Source organism: Neofelis nebulosa, chromosome 12 (assembly GCF_028018385.1).
Source record: "Neofelis nebulosa isolate mNeoNeb1 chromosome 12, mNeoNeb1.pri, whole genome shotgun sequence".
Lineage (NCBI taxonomy): Eukaryota > Metazoa > Chordata > Mammalia > Carnivora > Felidae > Neofelis > Neofelis nebulosa.
Window position 1 is genome coordinate 86,180,721 of NC_080793.1, and position 16,699 is coordinate 86,197,419.

A 16,699-nucleotide genomic window follows, 5' to 3' on the forward strand; every position below is an offset into this window, starting at 1 on the left:
GTGCCCGCCTCCCTTTTTACCGGGGAGAAAGGGGGCAGATTTATAATTACAACCTTGAGCAGGGTGGGGGGGGGGGGAGAAAAAGTTTCAACCGGCACGACAATGCCTGTTTTTGCTTTCATGGTCAGCACCGTGCCACACACAGCTTTGGTACCACTCGGAGCCCTCCCCCCGGTCCCCTCCCTTTCCTTCTGCAGGCTCGCTCCGGCAGGCGGAGGCACAGTTAAATTCCAGCACCTTCTCCACATACCCCCAAACTACTACGCGCTATTACTACGGATGCCCTCCCTCTCGCTTGGGCTCCTCTGTTTCCCCAGCCTCCCCGGGGCGCCTCGCAGCGCCCCTGCAGGAGGACGGCGGGGAGAGGGATAACGGGCGCCCAACTCCACCCGGGCTTGGGGCTCTCTGCGTCCTGCGCAGTTTCTCTGCTCCAGGCACAAGCACGGCCCGAGAGCCGGCGCCTTGCAGACACACACGGATCCACGCATACAGTAGAGCCGTCTCGATCCACATTCTTGCACACCGCCCCCTCCTTCCCCCGAGCTCCCGGAGTCGCTGAGCGGGGCGAGTGACAGGCGCGTCCCGCCAACCCGCGTCCGGGCGGGCAGGGAGGAGCGGCGCGCGGGGCCAACTGCGGCGCGTCTTCCGGCGCCCGTGGAGGCGGCGAGGGTGGGACGCGGGGCGGAGCCCGAGTTTAGGAAGAGGAGGGGATGGCTGTCATCAATGAAGTCATATTCATAATCTAGTCCTCTCTCCCTCTGTTTCTGTACTCTGGGTGACTCAGAGAGGGAAGAGATTCAGCCAGCACACTCCTCGCGAGCAAGGTAAATATAACTTACAACTCCTTTCTCCTCTTTCCCCTCCCTCCGGCCTCCTGGCTGCAGCCGCCGCACAAACCCCTCCGGCACCGCGCCGCCTTCGCCGGGGATTATTCATTATTATCCTAATTATTATTTATTGTGCATGCACGGAGACCAAAACAAACAGGCGGGCCAACCGCCACAACAACAACAAAAAAAGCCCGCCTCCTCCCCGCGGGCCTCAGGTGGAATGCTCTAACGACAGCTCCCGGGCGGCGGTGGAAGAAACGGGAAAGTTTCAACCGAACCTTGCTGTTCTAATAATAACAGTAATAATTACTACTTCAAGGAGGCGAGGGAGGGGGGGAAATCCCAACAAACCACAGCCTTGACCCTAGGTAGGCAGTCAGCGACGCGCTGCCAACTCAAGGTTGCAACACACACACACACACACACACACACACACTCTATCCACAAGGTTGCAATCCCCCCATCCACTTAGCTGGGGGAGGGGGCACAGAGGAGGGGAAAGGCTGGAGGACCCGGGAGGAGGATGGAAAGGCGACAGTTCACCCCGAGGAGTCCTCCCCGGAAGAGTTGGAAGGGGAGCGAGAGAGGAGGGCGAGGTGCCCGGGCTGGCGGCGGGGCGCCAACGAACGCTGCTGCCACCCGCTTCCCGGGGACTTGTTTAAAGGGCTCCGGTTGCCGAGACGCGAGCGGATCTCGGCGGGAGAAGCCGGAGCTGGCGCGCCGAAGAGGCGGACGCCACGCCGCGGGGCCGGTGCGTGCCGGATCGGAGGTGTCACCTCCAGTTTGCGGGTTCCCTCGGGCGGGGATGAAGACGCTGACCGGTAGGCAGGCCTTTAGGCAAAGCGGCTATCGGGGGGCTGCGCCCGGGGCTCTGCGGAGACGTCCCTGCCCCTGGTACCTGGCGGCCGCGCGGGCTCGGGTGTTGAAGTTCGGGGTGTCCTGCCCGGGCCGCACTGCTGGTACGGAGGGGGGAGGCCCCAAAGAAGGAGGTCGGAGGTGCCCGCCGGGCTCAGTTACCCTGCCCTCCCCCTCCCGGGGTTTGTTTTCTTTTGCTTGGCGTCCTCCCCTAGCTTGAACCGCGGGAACCTCGGGCGTGGGTCGCCCGCGATCGTCCGGGTGCTAGGGGCGCGCTGGGGCCCGGCAGAGCCACCGTGGCTGCGGGCCGGGAGGCCATGATCCGGATAATCCTCTCTGCCTGACTGTCACAAACAGGACCCGCGCGCACCAGGGCAGCAGTGGTGGCGTTCGCCGGAGAAGGGGAAGGGCTGCGGGGGGGCGGGGGAGGAGGGAGGGGGTGGCGAGGGCGGGAGGCGGGGAGACCGGGTGGGAGCCTCCTCCCAACGATGACACGCACCCCTTCCTTCTCGCTCCCTGCTTTCGAGTTTGCTTTATTCCCATCCCAACCTGGTTTACCCCTTCCTCTGTTCTCCCCCTCCATCCGGCCGTCTTCCCTCCTCCCGTTTGCGTTGCAAAACAGGGCCATGCCATCTGCAAAGGTGTCGCGATGCACTTCCCCAAATAACCGGTCCGGCGTGCCAGCCCCTAGGCTCCCTACGGCTTCGGGCACACACCGAGCCTGGTGCTCCGGGTGCCCCGCACCAGGCCTCGCCGCCTGGGCGCAGTTGCACCGCGCGGGGCGGGGCGCAGCAGTGCGGGCTCCAGGGGACATCCGCGCCCCGGTCCCGGCACTCGGCCGGTTTCCGGTACACGCGGGGAAATCGCCTCCTGCCAGTGTCTTCGCGCTCGCCCCTGCCTCCGCCGCCTGGATTGCATTATTATTTTTATCCGGGTTGCAGCTTGCGGCGGATCCTGGTGAGCGCGGGGCAGGCCGGACTGCTGGGGGTGGGGGGGTGGGGGTGGAGGGAAGTTGGACACGGATCAGGCAGGAAAAAAAAAAAAAAGTTTGGCAGGGCGGCTAAGTAGGGAGAGGGGTGGGAGGGGGCGGCGAGCTCCCGCAGCTCGCGTCTCCGCGCCTTCGGGGCCGGCGCGAGTGTGTCTGCGCGTGAGTGTGAGTGTGTGTTGTGCGCGCCAGGGCCAGTGCGTCGCGAGCAGAGGCGCCGGCAGCCGCCGGGAGCCCGGGGAGGACCAGGCGAGGTTTGGTGGCGGAGGCTGGTGGGGGTGGCGTGTGCGTGTGGCTGCGAGTGTGAGTGTGAGTGTGCGCGCGCGAGCGGCGGAGAATCAGGAAGTCACAGCAGCGAAGCGCACACAGACATGTTTGATCGCCGTGACATGACGCGCGCGAGGGAGGAAGCGGCGGCGGCGGCGGTGGGGGCCGGGCCGCGGGCTCGGGCGCGGGCCTAGGGCTCCGGCGGGGAGACCCGCTCCGCCCGCGCCGCCGCCGCAGGCTCGGCGAGCCCCGCTCCTCTTTTTGTTCCGCGTCCCCCAGGTAAGGAGCCTGCGCCGGCGCCGCCCGCTGAGTGCCGAGCTTTCCAGCTCTTTCCCAGCCGGCCCCCTCTGGTCTCCCGGCTTGCCTTTCCTGCAAAGTCAGGCAGGCGGAGGGGGGTGAGGGGGGGCGGGAAGCGGGCTCCTCGCCCTCCGATCGATCGCGTGGAAAACTTTCCAGCGGGAAGCACCGTAAGGGGCAAGGAGAAGAAGGCCTTGCTGGGTGCTGTCGCTTGTCAGTTCTTTCTCCTCCGGGTCCGGCGAGTGGAGTCGCTGCGCCCTGGGGCTGTTGCACATTCAAACTTTGGGCCTAAACGTGCCTCCCAACTCTCGCAGGATTTACTCCAGCAATAAAATAAATATTCAAAGTCGTCCATTTGGTCTTGCCAGGCGTTTGGATTTCATAAGAGAAGGACACGGGCTTGGGAGTCGAGGAAAGTGGGGGTGTTGTGCAGAATCCATTCCTTCTTTAATGTCTGCGCCGGGTGTTATGTAATTTTGGTAGCACATGGGTGCAAAAGCCCACATTGGGCTTCTCCCCTCCTTTGTTTATATAACTTTTGGGAGAGTTTTGCAAGGTTTCGCCTTTTTTCCTTCCTCCCTAATCTGATGGACGTTGGTGCTTTGGAAACAACAAAGCCACCGGGGTTAATACCTTTATGGAGAGGTGTCATCATTGTGCTCCGGTCATTAGGTAGACTGTATTCCTAAGTATGTGTAATGTTAGAGCATAAGGAAGGCATTAAGGGTACACGTTTGTCTACTGCATGGAGTGGTTATTTTTAACGTCTGTGCGTCATGAGCAGCAGAGTTAAATTTTAAACTTCCATTTCAAAGGACTTTTTTATTTACACCTGGTTGTTTCATGCTTGTGGGAGCAGAATGCCTGTATGAACAGAAAGATTGTTGCTGGCTTGTTGGGTAGAAGAAAATTTCTGTCTAACCACCTAAGACTCAGAAGGCCCTGAGAGCTGTACTAAAATCAAAGCCATGCCCAATATTATGTGTGTGTATCTACACTTCTATATACACATTCAAATATTTCAGTAATATTTTCCATCAGTAATTTGGGGGGGCCACTGTCCCAGGCTTGTTTGCCAACACTAGACTTGGTAAGCTTCCAGCCTACTTTTAGCACACTGGTTAAGTGTTAAGAGGTGTGGCAGGTTTGAATCCAAGTTGGGTCATTGTTATGCAAATCAAGACACACTTTCTCTTTTAGGGATCTAATTGCGCTTTTATTCTCCTGGACTTTTTTTTTTTTTTTTTTTTTTTAAGCTCCCTGACAACTCAAATGTTTGCGACTGGAGAAGAGAGGATTTGGAGCTACCTATTAGGTACCAAAGATATTTATTGCCGTGGACAGAGAAACAAACCCCAGACCTGGACACCGCGGTCCATTTCCCTTGTTGGAGGCATTAAAAAGAGATGCCTTATGGGTAAAGAACATTGTGAAATAAATTAGGAGTTTGGATTATCAGAACCCTTGAAGAATTGTCAGAGGTGAGGGAGTTCTTCCTTCAATGCAGGCTTTCTCTTATGAGTGACATCAGTTACATCCCAGCACCACGACTAGCTGCACTGTGGCGTCTCAGAAAATATTCACCGCAAGAGTGTGTTCAAAGCAGCTTTAGATCTTTTCTTTTGTTCGGTTTTAAAGTGGTTTTTGAGCATTTCTCGTCAAGTTTCTTGAAAAGTGCTTTGACCAACACCTGAGGCTTGGAATTGACAAAAAAAAAAAAAAAAAAAAAAAGTGTCCCTGCTTGTATTATACCCTTAATGCTTGAATTCTGTTTCAGATATTTCTGGCAGCATAACTGGAAAGTAACAGTTTGGCAAATAATTATTTTAAAACTTTTTTTCTTTGATTCAGATAAGTCATTTACAGGCCAGTATAAAAGCACATTCCATTCTTTCCAGGAGACAATTGTGATGCCCCTCATATTACTGTAGTATTTTCGACATTTCATTTTAAAGGCTTATTATGTATTAGAGCAAGACCATAAAAGAGAAAACTTCCATAAATTATAAAAGTGGTAGTGTCCTCCAGTGTTTTCATGGCCCTTTTTTCCCCCCCTTTAGAAGTCTTCCTTTGTAAACAAGGCCTTTGTTTGTCAAACTCCCCTAGGTCAGCAGCTTTTTGATACCCCAGAGAAATAATAAATCACGATTTGTGACATCTTGACATGCTGCCATGAGAACAACTGAATTATCACAAATACAGTGCTAGGCGGTGTTTGCCCTCACCTCGCGCTATCGGGGGGAGTGTTCGTAGGACCTGATTTCAACCAGCGTGAGTTCTGAGTTTCACTGCTTGTGGTCAAGATGATTTTAAGGGAAGCCATGGACGGTTTGTTGCTTAACATGAGTGGACTTGGAAAACTCCCTGTATATGAGTCACATTTCTCTTCTGTGGCATTTCTGGTGAACAGATGAGAAAATTTCCCTAATGGGAAAGCCATATTTGGGAGCGACTTCTGATTTCCTCTTGTCACTTTTTTTTTTTTTTTTTTTTTTTTAAATGTGAAAGAATTATCTTTTGGATCACTCCTTGTCCTTAACTGTGTTAGGTAGATTGTGTCAGACCAACAGAGGAGGCTGAATTTTCTGTCATCTTTGGAAGGGTTTGTATTATGGAACTTTAGTCTCTAGCCAGTTATAAAAGGGTCATTCTATAAGGAGTTGGGAACAGAAAATACAGATGGTGGTGAAGTTATTTGGTAGAGTATTTAGGAAGGCCTGAGATGTTTCTTTTTTGCTACATAGAAAGCCATGACTTTATGTTTACCAGGGAATATAGAAGTCTAAACCTCAGTTCTGCCAGAGTCATTATGAAAGATAGCATATTTATTTTGATGTATTTATCAGCCAAGTTAAAGGGGATCTTGCAACCTGGGTTTGGAAAACTTTACAATCTTATTGTTTATGATGACTTTATTTTCTCTCATGTTAATAGAGTACTTTTCCTTGAAAGCATTCAGGGTACATTAGAGATTTTAAAGATACAGTCAAATTTGGGGCGCCTGGGTGGCTCAGTCGGTTGAGCATCCAACTTCGGCTCAGGTCATGATCTCAGTCTGTGAGCTCGAGCCCTGCGTTGGGCTCTGTGCTGACAGCTTGGAGCCTGGAGCCTACTTTAGATTCTGTGTCTCCCCCTCTCTCTCTGCCCTCCCCTGCTTGTGCTCGCTCTCTCTCTCTCTCTCTCAAAAATAAACATTAAAAAAATTTTAAAAAGATACAGTCAAATGTAAGTTTTAAAGATGCAAGTTTTAAAGATACAGTCAAAGATGCTTGAATAATTATACCTTAGCAAAACATATAATAGAGCTGATGAAATTCAGCAGCTATGTAGCTCGGTCTTTAGGGTGTTGAATATAAACATCATTTAATCTTAATTATGAGCGAATAACTCATTAATTCTCTCATTTGGAATGATGATGTAGATACGGAATACGGGATTTTTGACTCAGATACTGATGTAAGTGGTGCCCTTCTGGACTTCTGGATTTATAATATGTGATTCTTTAATTGAAGCTAACTATGAATTGTGATGATATCTTCATATGCAAGACTTTCAGAACATTCAGACAGTTATAATCAGGCCATATGCCTGTATGATGTAAAACCTTTAAAAATCACAATATTCTGTTGTATTTTTAGGTGTGGAAGCATCAACTTAAGCTTCGGTCTCATACCAAGACATCATCCACTGCTTTGCAAGCACTGATGCATTAGAAACTTTTTGGAAACCGAACTAATTTCAATTCGGGCTGACCCTTTTGTGAAGTGTTGAGTGGCGTCCACAGAATAGAAACAAATTTGAAGTTTCAAAACCATTAAATATAATTATAACTCCGCCCCTCCTCCCCTCTTTTAAAAAGCGGAATTCCGAATTGGGAAATTTAAGTCATTTAAAAATAGACAAAATGTCTCTGAGCAAAAAAGATCGAGGTACATTGTTTTGTAGGTTAACAGCAGTCCAAGGAGATTCCCTTATCATTTTGTGTTTGGATTGTGTTTTTCTTGTTTAGGATGACTGTATATTTCTTTACCTCCTTCATGTTGTGTATTCCAGTTGTTAGCATCCCACTGGGACATAAGTCATTGAACTTGGAAATTCAGTGTACACGACCAACGTCCGCCCCCCTCTTCCCCCGGTGCTTTTGAAGTGGGCGCGTGTTTAGCTTTGCAGTATCTGCAACTCTTCTGTACTTTGCTGCCACACTGTATTTATACATGTGCTCAAATGCTATTAAGCAAAGCCCATAATTCCGTAAAAAGTAAACAATGTACAATTGAGAATTTGTGTTTTAAAGAATGTACCTGAACGTGACAAGCTATTGAATAACATAAGGTCAACTGCGCAGACCCCATGACGCAGGGAGAGGTCAGGGTGAGCTGTGATGGGTCTAGGGGATAGATAAGGTCTTTGAGATGGGGTAGCCTTATGACCAGAGGAGGGTAAGGGTGGAGGAGGTGGGCTGCTGATCATCAGAGGAAAATCCAGAGCTCACAGACACCGGTCTGAAGACTCCATGAGAAGACATTTGACCTGAGAAGAGACCGTTTGTCAGAGAAAGAGGTTCCAGCCAGGGAGGATTTGCGGAAGACAACGTTAGGGATGGTGAATTATCCATAGGGATAAATCCATAGGGATAAGATTATCCAGTATGGGTTGGAGGCTTGTCTCAGAAGTTTTGAGCAGGGAATTCATGATGGAAAATATTGCAGATTCACATGTGGATTCAAGTCCAGGGTGGGAATTGAAGCCATTAAAAGGATCCTCGTGATAATGCACATTTTTACACCCCAGCTCACAAGGTAGCATATCTTTTACTTGATTTATATCAAAATTGTGGTTGTAGCTGGCGACTCTTTTGCCTATTTTTTTGTAGATGCAGAACCTGAAACTTGAACAGCTCAAATGAGCTATGTGGCAATTTTTTTTTTTTTAATGGCATGTTAGCGTGTAAACAGCCATTGTCCATTTTAATTGCAGTGAACTTGAAGGGCTCCTTCTTGAACTTTTGTTGCTACTGAGAAAGTCAGGGCATATTAAAACCCATCCGTCACAAACCTGGGGTCTGTTCAGCGAATAAGAGTCGAGTTTTACTGCGAAGTCCAAGTGTGCCATCTCAGCGAGAAGAGTTTGTAAAATATCTATTTCCGACTCTTAGGTGTTTAATGTACTAATAAAATTATCTTAGCAGACAGAGCAGGAAGTGGCTATCATTGATTCCTAGCAGCATCCCAACCGAGGTTGCCTCGCAAACGGGCCTAAGAGAACCTAGGAAGGATGGTTTGCACCTGTAAGGTATATACAAGCTAATACATTTCACAGTGGCCTGCTGTGAAACTAGTTTTTGTCGGTTTGGTTTTGACTGATTGCCTAGCCCTTCAGGTTCAACTGAGTGTTAGAAACGACCGTAATTCACGATAACCTTTATGCCTGCCGATGGACATGGGTCCTGGCTTAGAAGGATGTTCTGCTGAAGTGCTTTTGTTGTTGAGGGACTTCTTCTGTGTACTTTGGGTTTTCTCAGAAGCAGGCACCCTCCTTTAAAGACTTTGTCCTTTGTGGAAATGTTGGCTGTCCTCACGGAGGAGGTCTTGGGATTGTATCCCAGGTAGGCTGTCGGAAGAAGGCGACTCAGCAGGATGTGCAAGGTGATAATGTTAAGAGCCAGGTTCCTGTTGAGTGTGGCTCCGAGGATGGTGGGGCAGTAATTAGACGCTACAGTGTTTGTGTGATCTTCTGTCCCTCTCTCGCACAGAGCTGCCATAGAGACTTTTCCAGGTCTGACTCTGGGCAAGGATGGTCCCAAAGCAGGTTATTTGAAGGGAGGGCAGCAGCTAACATCCTAACCTGTTTCCTTGACCAAAGGACGGAAGGGTTCACAGAAGCCTGACAAACAGAGCAGTTTTTTTTAATCCAGCCACGTTTTATTTAATTTTGTTTTTTTAACTTTTTAAAAGTTCATTTATTTATTTTGAGAGGGAGATAGAGAGGAAGAGAGAGAGAAAGAGAGAGAGAGAGAGAGAGAGAGAGAGAGAGAGACTCAAGCAGGCTCTGCACTATCAGCACAGAGCCCAACTCAGGGCTCGAACTCACAAACCGTGAGATCATGACCTGAGCCCAAATCAAGAGTCGGATGCTTAACCGACTGAGCCACCCAGGCACCCCAAATCCAACCACTTTTTCAAACATATTCAACTTTGAATGGGAAACTGACAGGAAGCCCTGGGAGAAAAATGTTTCCTACGCTCTTCTAGAGTTTTGGGTCCAGTACGAGTCATGGTTTTTTTTTTTTTTTTTTTTTTTTTTTTTTAACCTTTATTTATTTTTGGGACAGAGAGAGACAGAGCATGAACAGGGGAGGGGCAGAGGGAGAGGGAGACAGAGAATCGGAAGCAGGCTCCAGGCTCTGAGCCATCAGCCCAGAGCCTGACGCGGGGCTCGAACTCACAGACCATGAGATTGTGACCCACCTGAAGTCGGACGCTTAACCGACTGAGCCACCCAGGCGCCCCAAGTATGAGTCATGTTTAACTTCAAGCCCAGCACGGTTTTCATGGTGGTGCAAATCATGCCGCACACTGTTTAAAGTTGCCTGTCCCAGACCCAGAAGCAGGAGGGCTTTGGTAATGTTTCACTGTCTATCCAGGCAACCTTGGTCTCTGAAAAAGAAACTTCTGGAAGATTTATTTCCTTTATCTTCCCTGCTGTTCTCTCCCTGCCCTGCGCCCCCGCCCCCCCTTCCCCGTTAAGAATGGCAGCGCTCTGTGCTCCAGTTGGAGAAATGTTGTTACTTCTTGTAGGGGAATTATCAATCCCTTCATGGAGAAAGCTACACAGAAAACGAGAAGCCCTTCAGGTCAGGAGATGTTCTGAATCAGCAAACAGACATAAAAAGAACTCTTATCTTAACTATCTCCTGAGCCTTGTAGTTCTCCCGTTAACAGCCAGAAAACTTTAAAAAGACCAGAGCTGCTCTCGGGGATGTGAACTGGGCCTGATTTTTATTTCTAATATTCTACCTTTGACCCGTACCCCAGCCTTTCTGTCAGCCCAGCCGTGAGAAAGATGTGCTGCTGGATTTGAAAACGGTTCCTTATCGCATTTGGTAAAGAGTTATGTAAGGGGTGCTGTCTAGTCGATGTGGTTTTTTTGCCCCCAAACCCTTTCGTGACTAGAAAACAAAAGTATCTAGGAAACATTCATTCGTTCGTTGGTTTGTTCCTCATTCATTCATACTTCTTTTTTTTTTTTTTTTCAAGGCCTAGCTGAAATGTCACCTTCTCGGGAAGCCTCCCCTGATCCTCTCTTCCTTCCTCCCTCCACCCTACAGGCCTGCCCTCCTGTCCTGTGACTGCTCTGGACAGCCTTGGCTATACCCCTTCTTGTTTTGCAGGAGCTCCCCTTTGTTTTTGTTTTTTTTTCCCCCCCCTCTCACTGCTCTTTAAGGATAAGTCTTGTTTCCCTATCAGACTTGCAGAGCCTTGGGGTCAGCCCTTGGGCCTTTTCCTACATCTTACCTGCCTCATGCCCTTTGGAGATTGAGGACAGGAGGCCCTCTGGCTGTTTGATTGGACGTCACCAGCCTCCTTAATTCATGACTCCACCTCCTATGATTCCTGCGGCTTCTCCTGTCTCTCCCTTCCTAGATTGATGGATCATCACAGCCAAATCCTGAGCCCTGCCTGCAAAATATCCCTCCCCTTCCACGCCCTTCTCTTTGCCTGCCTGCACATTGTTGCATTGCTCTGGGGGGGCCCCAGTGGAAGCCCTCCACCCTGCTGGATGGCCTTGCCTGATGGGTCCCGTGGCTCAGTCCCGGGTTGGGGCTAGAGATAGAAAGCTCTCCTTACAGACGTGACTTCTTTGGGCAAGCCGCATGGTCCCTTCCTGACTTCCCGCCCTCATCTTTTCCTTGGGGATGTGACAAAAATGTATCCTCAATTGAAGTTGCTAACATTACTGCAAAGCCCTTGCGGGTGCCTTTAAATATGACCCCAAGGGGGGCGGTCATTGGTATCCTGGTTGATTGCGGTACGACAGTAAGGTACATATTTTGTCGTGGTTGTCACAGTTAGGCTGGCAACGCTTAGAGTTCCTTGGAGTTGAATTCCTATTTAATCTGCTCATGGCTGTGCTGGGACTTTCAGCTCAGGGGAGAGGGAGGAGGTTGGGGCTGAGGGAAGGTGTCTGTGGTAACTGCAGCTTTGCGAAGCTCTGAAGACTTTTATTTTAAAAACACACACTCCCCCGTTGTAAAGGCAGGGTCAGGACACAGAAAAGACAGGGTCTGATGTCTTGGCCAAGAACACAGCGGCCGGCCCTCTGGGGAGTGCATTACATGGAGGACAGGGGACTCCTCCCTCCTCCGCAGTGCGTGCACATGTGCATGGGGACTGCCCCTGTGCCTTACCCTGTCCCCGCACCCCAGACACGTTTCCTTCATTGTATCAGCCACGTAATTGTGGAACATGCTGTGCTTTTCCGTGACAGTGTCCACCTCTCCCCTCTCTACCCGCCCCCCCCAACACAAAATAACAGCAGAGTCTGAGCAGAGACCTGTCACTCCAACCTATCAAGGTGAGCTGAGCCGTCCCTTCCCCCCTCCCCCCCCAAACCCGGCTGGGCCCACCCCCATCCCTGCCTGTGGGCATCCTGTCATCAGTGCTTTGAAGCGGAAAGAAAGGGGGTCCATTCCGAGGGATACCCGTGGCAATGTTGGTGAAGGAGACGCTGAGTTGGCCGACACTGGACTTCAAACCTTAACCACAGTGACTTTGGTAATAACCCGCGCCTCTTCCTGAGAGCTGAATGGCTTTGTAGTGTACACCCCGCGAGTTGCTTTGCGCTGTGGGAAAGTCTAGTTAGGTCCTCTCGAGGTGTGCCATAAAGGTGCCAGCAGAAACGAGGAGGGAGGGAGAAGGGGCCAGGGCTACGGCCTCCTCTTGGAGAGTCACTCCTCTGCAGTATTATACCTGCGTGCTGGTGGCCAGGCAGGAGTCCTGGGACAGCCCAGTTTCGGCCCTTGGAGGGACCCTCATGAAGGCCACTGCATACAGGATTGCAGAAATCTTTGAGGTGCTTCGAGTCCTGCACAGGCAGGTTGGGGGGAGCCTGGAGATCCTCCTTTCTCAAGCTAAGAGGAACCAGAAAGACTGCAGAGGAAAAGCACTCTGCCCAGGGCCCTGCAGTTGGTGACGGTCCTGGAACGGGAAGACGAGCATCTGCCTCTCTGGATCTTTGGACACCCGGTGCCTGCGGAACAGCCAGAGTATCCCATCCAGGTTGTGTGGTTGTGCAGATTCCTGCCCTCCCTTCTCAGGGTACAAGGGCCCTCATCTCTTAAACTCCGCAGTGGCTCACAGCTATTTTCTTTCGTTGACCTGTGCTGTCTCACGGACAACATGCATCAGGCCCCTGCCTTGGAAGGTTCTCTTCTGATTAGAAAAGTTTCCCCCACGACACGTTCCCCTGTTAACATTCTACTTAAACACCCAGTACTTTTCCGTCCCCTTTTCTTATCTCTTTTCCCCTTTAAGAGGCTTTTCGTAGTTTCCTTTAACAAAAAATGAGGAGCATTTTTATGGGGCAGTATACAAGTATAATCCCAGCATTCCGCCACATTCCCAGATGAAGGCCACCACATATGAACAGAGCAGTATTTCGGGAGAACGTAGATCAAAACGTGAAACGTGGAAAGTGGGGCTCCTGGCCGAGCATTTGTATCTTCATTGTTCAGACTTGGGGTAGGTTACGGTAACAGCTATTGAAGCCCATTTCAAGGTAAACCATAACAGGAAGTAAGCAATTTCCTTTTATTCACTAAAAAATAAAGGGGTGTATTAGTTTGCTGACATACATGAAAGAACATTATAACTTGTAGTACCTCTGAATTGACGTCAGCTTCCTAAATTTAAAATGCTGACTGGACCAGTGTATATGTGAGGGAGTGGCATGCAAAAAAAAACACCAAAACCAAAAAACAGTTACTTCCGCCTGCTTTGTTAATCACAAAGAATAAATAATAACATTTGGCTCTCTAGTGGATCCAAGGCTATAATTCACCCTTGAAGCTTCCCTGTTGTTTTAGAAACCACTTCAACTGGGTTCTGAGTCCCGTCTTGGATCAGCAAAATACTGTTACAATCACTCCCAGGTAGCCTCCCACTGCTCCCTGTTTTGGCCCTAATTCATTTATCAGAATGGCTTAAATTCTTGCCTACACTCCTTGGATCTCTTTGTGTGAACATAGCTCAGGCACAGATTACTCTCTAATTTTTATTTATAAAATAACTGACTCTGTTAATACTTTGCTCCTGGCATTCCTGGGCTGTTTATTCACACTTTTTTTTTAATTATTAATATTATAAAGTTTATTTATTCATTTTGAGAGAGAGAGAGAGAGAGAGAGAGAGCATGAGCAGGGGAGGGGAAGAGAGAGGGAGAGACAGAATCCCAAATAAGCTCTGAGCTTTTCAGCACAGAGCCCGAGGTGGGGCTCGAACCCACGAACTGTGAGATCATGACCTGAGCTGAAACCAAGTGTCAGATGCTCAACTGACCAAACCACCCAGGCACTACTACGTCTCTTTTTTATTGAGCACTTCCTACATGCGGGGACACAGAGGAGTGCAGAAGAGCAAGACCCTTGCATTCCAGTGATTTAGCAGGAGGTGAAAGCAAGCAGGAAGCTAAGAATGGAACTAATGTGGCTTTTCGATGTGTTTCCCCTTTAACCTCATTTCACCGCGTGGAAATACCCTGGCTGTGAGTGCCTGGGCCCCTATGGTTAATTCCACCCCTGCCGCTAAGCAGTGGGTAAGCAAATTCACTTAGGGTGTCTCATTCTGTGTTCTGGGAGGTTATCTGAGAGCAGAAAAGTGTTTGCATGTACAGGTGCACGGGCCCCAATAACGAAAGGTCCAGTGTCACATTTCCTCTCACCAGTGGTCTTCATTGATGTCCATCGGAATCTGGGAAACAGCGTATTTGCTCGTTTTGGCTCCTTTCCAAGATGTGAGATGTACCCACACCGTGAGGCATTTCCCCAGGGAGGGGGGAGGATGCCAAGAAATCTTGGAGTGTGGGTGATGGACTGTTTGCCGAAATCAGAGCCCCGGAATTTCCACACCTAGTCTGTGCTGGGCCCGATCCAGTAGTCATGGATGACTCTTGTTGGGAATCTGGGACCACAGAGAAGCTGAGGATGAATGTGTGGCCTCAACTCTCCAAGTGGTCGGCAGTTACTTAGCTGGCAGGAGGAACCACAGTTTAAACTGTTTCTTCTGATCGCTTCTGGTACGGCGGAGGTGGTGGGGAAGATAAGGCTGCATGAGGACTGGCTGCTTGCTCGGTGCCGGGCACGGAGCTGTTTTGGTACATGTGCCGACACTGCATTTCGGTCTCAGCCGGTGGTTGTGACATGTTGGGTATTTGGACCCATCTATCCATTTGACCCGGGCAACCCCCGCTTCTCCCTCGCCCCCCAACGGGCATTCCCTTTCACTGTCAGTTTCTGAAATTGTACTTCTTTCTCCTTTTAACTATCTGGGGTTCTCTGTGAAGTTTCGAATGCTCATTTACTTATGAAAACGTGTCTTGATTATGAAAACTTTCTTAGGGGTTTTATATTTTACTGGCTTTGGGGGGTTAATGACTCGTCAGGTGCCCAAGCCAGTAAGTAATGAACAGCATCTGTTGACTTCGGTAATAAATTTCAAACTTGTTTAGAATTCTGCTTATGTGTTAAATTTGAGTTTCTCCAGTGAGTCTTTTTTGTATCTTAGATGATTTATATCTTTCTGGGGAATCATTTAGAGTGTTCTTTTTTTTTCCTTTTAAACAAGTGGTCTTCATAAAGACTAGGGCAGATGGATATATATCACACTCACTCAAACATCTGGACGAGACAGGGCAGTTCTGTTTGATGTTTGTTACAGAAATGGCACCATCAAATACTAACAACTGTTTCATTCTGATCTCAACATCATGCTTAAGACATTCCTTTCTCTTTTCTTCTTTCCAACGCAGTATCACTCTACTGACTGGCAGAGACAGGAGAAGTAGATGTCCACGCCCACAGACCCTGGCGCGATGCCCCATCCAGGGCCCTCGCCAGGGCCCGGACCCTCTCCTGGACCAATTCTTGGACCTAGTCCAGGACCCGGACCATCCCCAGGTTCTGTCCACAGTATGATGGGGCCGAGTCCCGGACCTCCCAGTGTCTCACACCCTATGCCAACAATGGGGTCTGCCGACTTCCCGCAGGAAGGCATACATCAAATGCATAAGGTAAGAGTTCATTTTCTTGTTCACTCTTGTCTTCTGAGTCATGGATGGCTAATATCCCTGATAACCCCCCCTTCTCTCTATCTCTCTCTTTTTTTTTTCCCCTACTATTGTTAACAAGAGAATCAAGCTAGGACTCTGTTTTATCTTGTATGTTATTAAAAACATATGTTCTGAGGCTCTTTTTATTGTTACAGATGTTGTACAGGAAGATCAGATCTTGGGTTTTCGCAAAAGACTAGATAGAATATGCAGTTCTGACAGTCTGTGATTTGTAGGTTGCAGGTACCTTGGCCTGGTGAGTAAGTGTATTAGTGAGCGAGTCTTGGTTCTTTTCCAACCGTAGATGTTAAATAACATATCATCCGTGAATGGAGGTATTGAAATTGACCCTTCCCTAAAAATGTTGACATTTATTTAAAAAAAAAAAGATCCCACAGAGTGAAAAGAAAACAAGTCATTTCCTAAGGGATGTTTTTAAAAGACTGTATCGAAATAAAATAGTTTCTCGGGAATCCCTAAAATGCACTATGCTATCCCCGTGTCAAGTGGCTTTACTCTGATTTTGGAAGAGGGCTGGGAGTTTGCAGAGTGCAGGTCCCTATCTGTTCGTTTCTGGACTAGGGTTATAATAATCTTCTGTTTATGAGGCTTGGATTGTTGCTGCAGGGATGATCTTATCAGTACAACTTGGCATCAGGCCTTTGAGGGAGATGCAGAGAAGGGAGAGCAGCCTTTGGAGAAAGCCAGCAAGGGCCTGTGGGAGTTTGCTCTACTAGCCAGTGGAAATCAGTGAGGCCACAGCACGTGACCTCAGGGCTGTACCCGATGAGACACATAGAGGTTTTCCATCCCCTTTTTGGATGTCGTCACAGGTAGACGACAGGCGTGGTGGGGCTGCCCCTTGGTATAAAGTAGGCAAGCCGTGGAAGATGCTGGTTTAAAACAGAAAGATTCCAGCAAAATAAAGCAAGTCTTTCCTCTAACTGTGTAGGACTATACAGGCCCATTTTAAGGTAAAGCATCAGAGCCCAAATTTTATTTATTTATTTATTTATTATTTTATTTCATTTCATTTTATTTTATTTTACAAATTTTGTTATGTGATGATTTTCAAATCAGGAAAGTAATATATACTTCTTTTGAAAAGTTAAAACCATACTGAGCTAAAGAAAGAAATGGT

The 16,699-nt window shown here is 49.0% G+C and overlaps 1 protein-coding gene across 7 annotated transcripts in view; it reads left to right on the forward strand.

Moving 5' to 3' along the window:
- Window positions 1-689: 689 nt before the first annotated feature.
- Window positions 690-16,699, forward strand: part of SMARCA2 (SWI/SNF related, matrix associated, actin dependent regulator of chromatin, subfamily a, member 2) — a 180,441-nt gene continuing 164,431 nt past the window's right edge. For 2 of the 7 annotated variants that reach the window (XM_058695783.1, XM_058695789.1), the window contains exons 1-2: window positions 691-824; window positions 15,259-15,519. In XM_058695783.1, the coding sequence (XP_058551766.1) occupies window positions 15,295-15,519 (225 nt within the window). In that variant the 5' untranslated portion in view covers window positions 691-824; window positions 15,259-15,294. Of the gene's footprint in view, window positions 825-1,512; window positions 1,652-2,226; window positions 2,643-2,948; window positions 3,217-11,902; window positions 12,009-15,258; window positions 15,520-16,699 lie in introns of those variants that run through there. The other 5 variants (XM_058695790.1, XM_058695787.1, XM_058695786.1 and 2 more) reach the window with 5 other exon arrangements.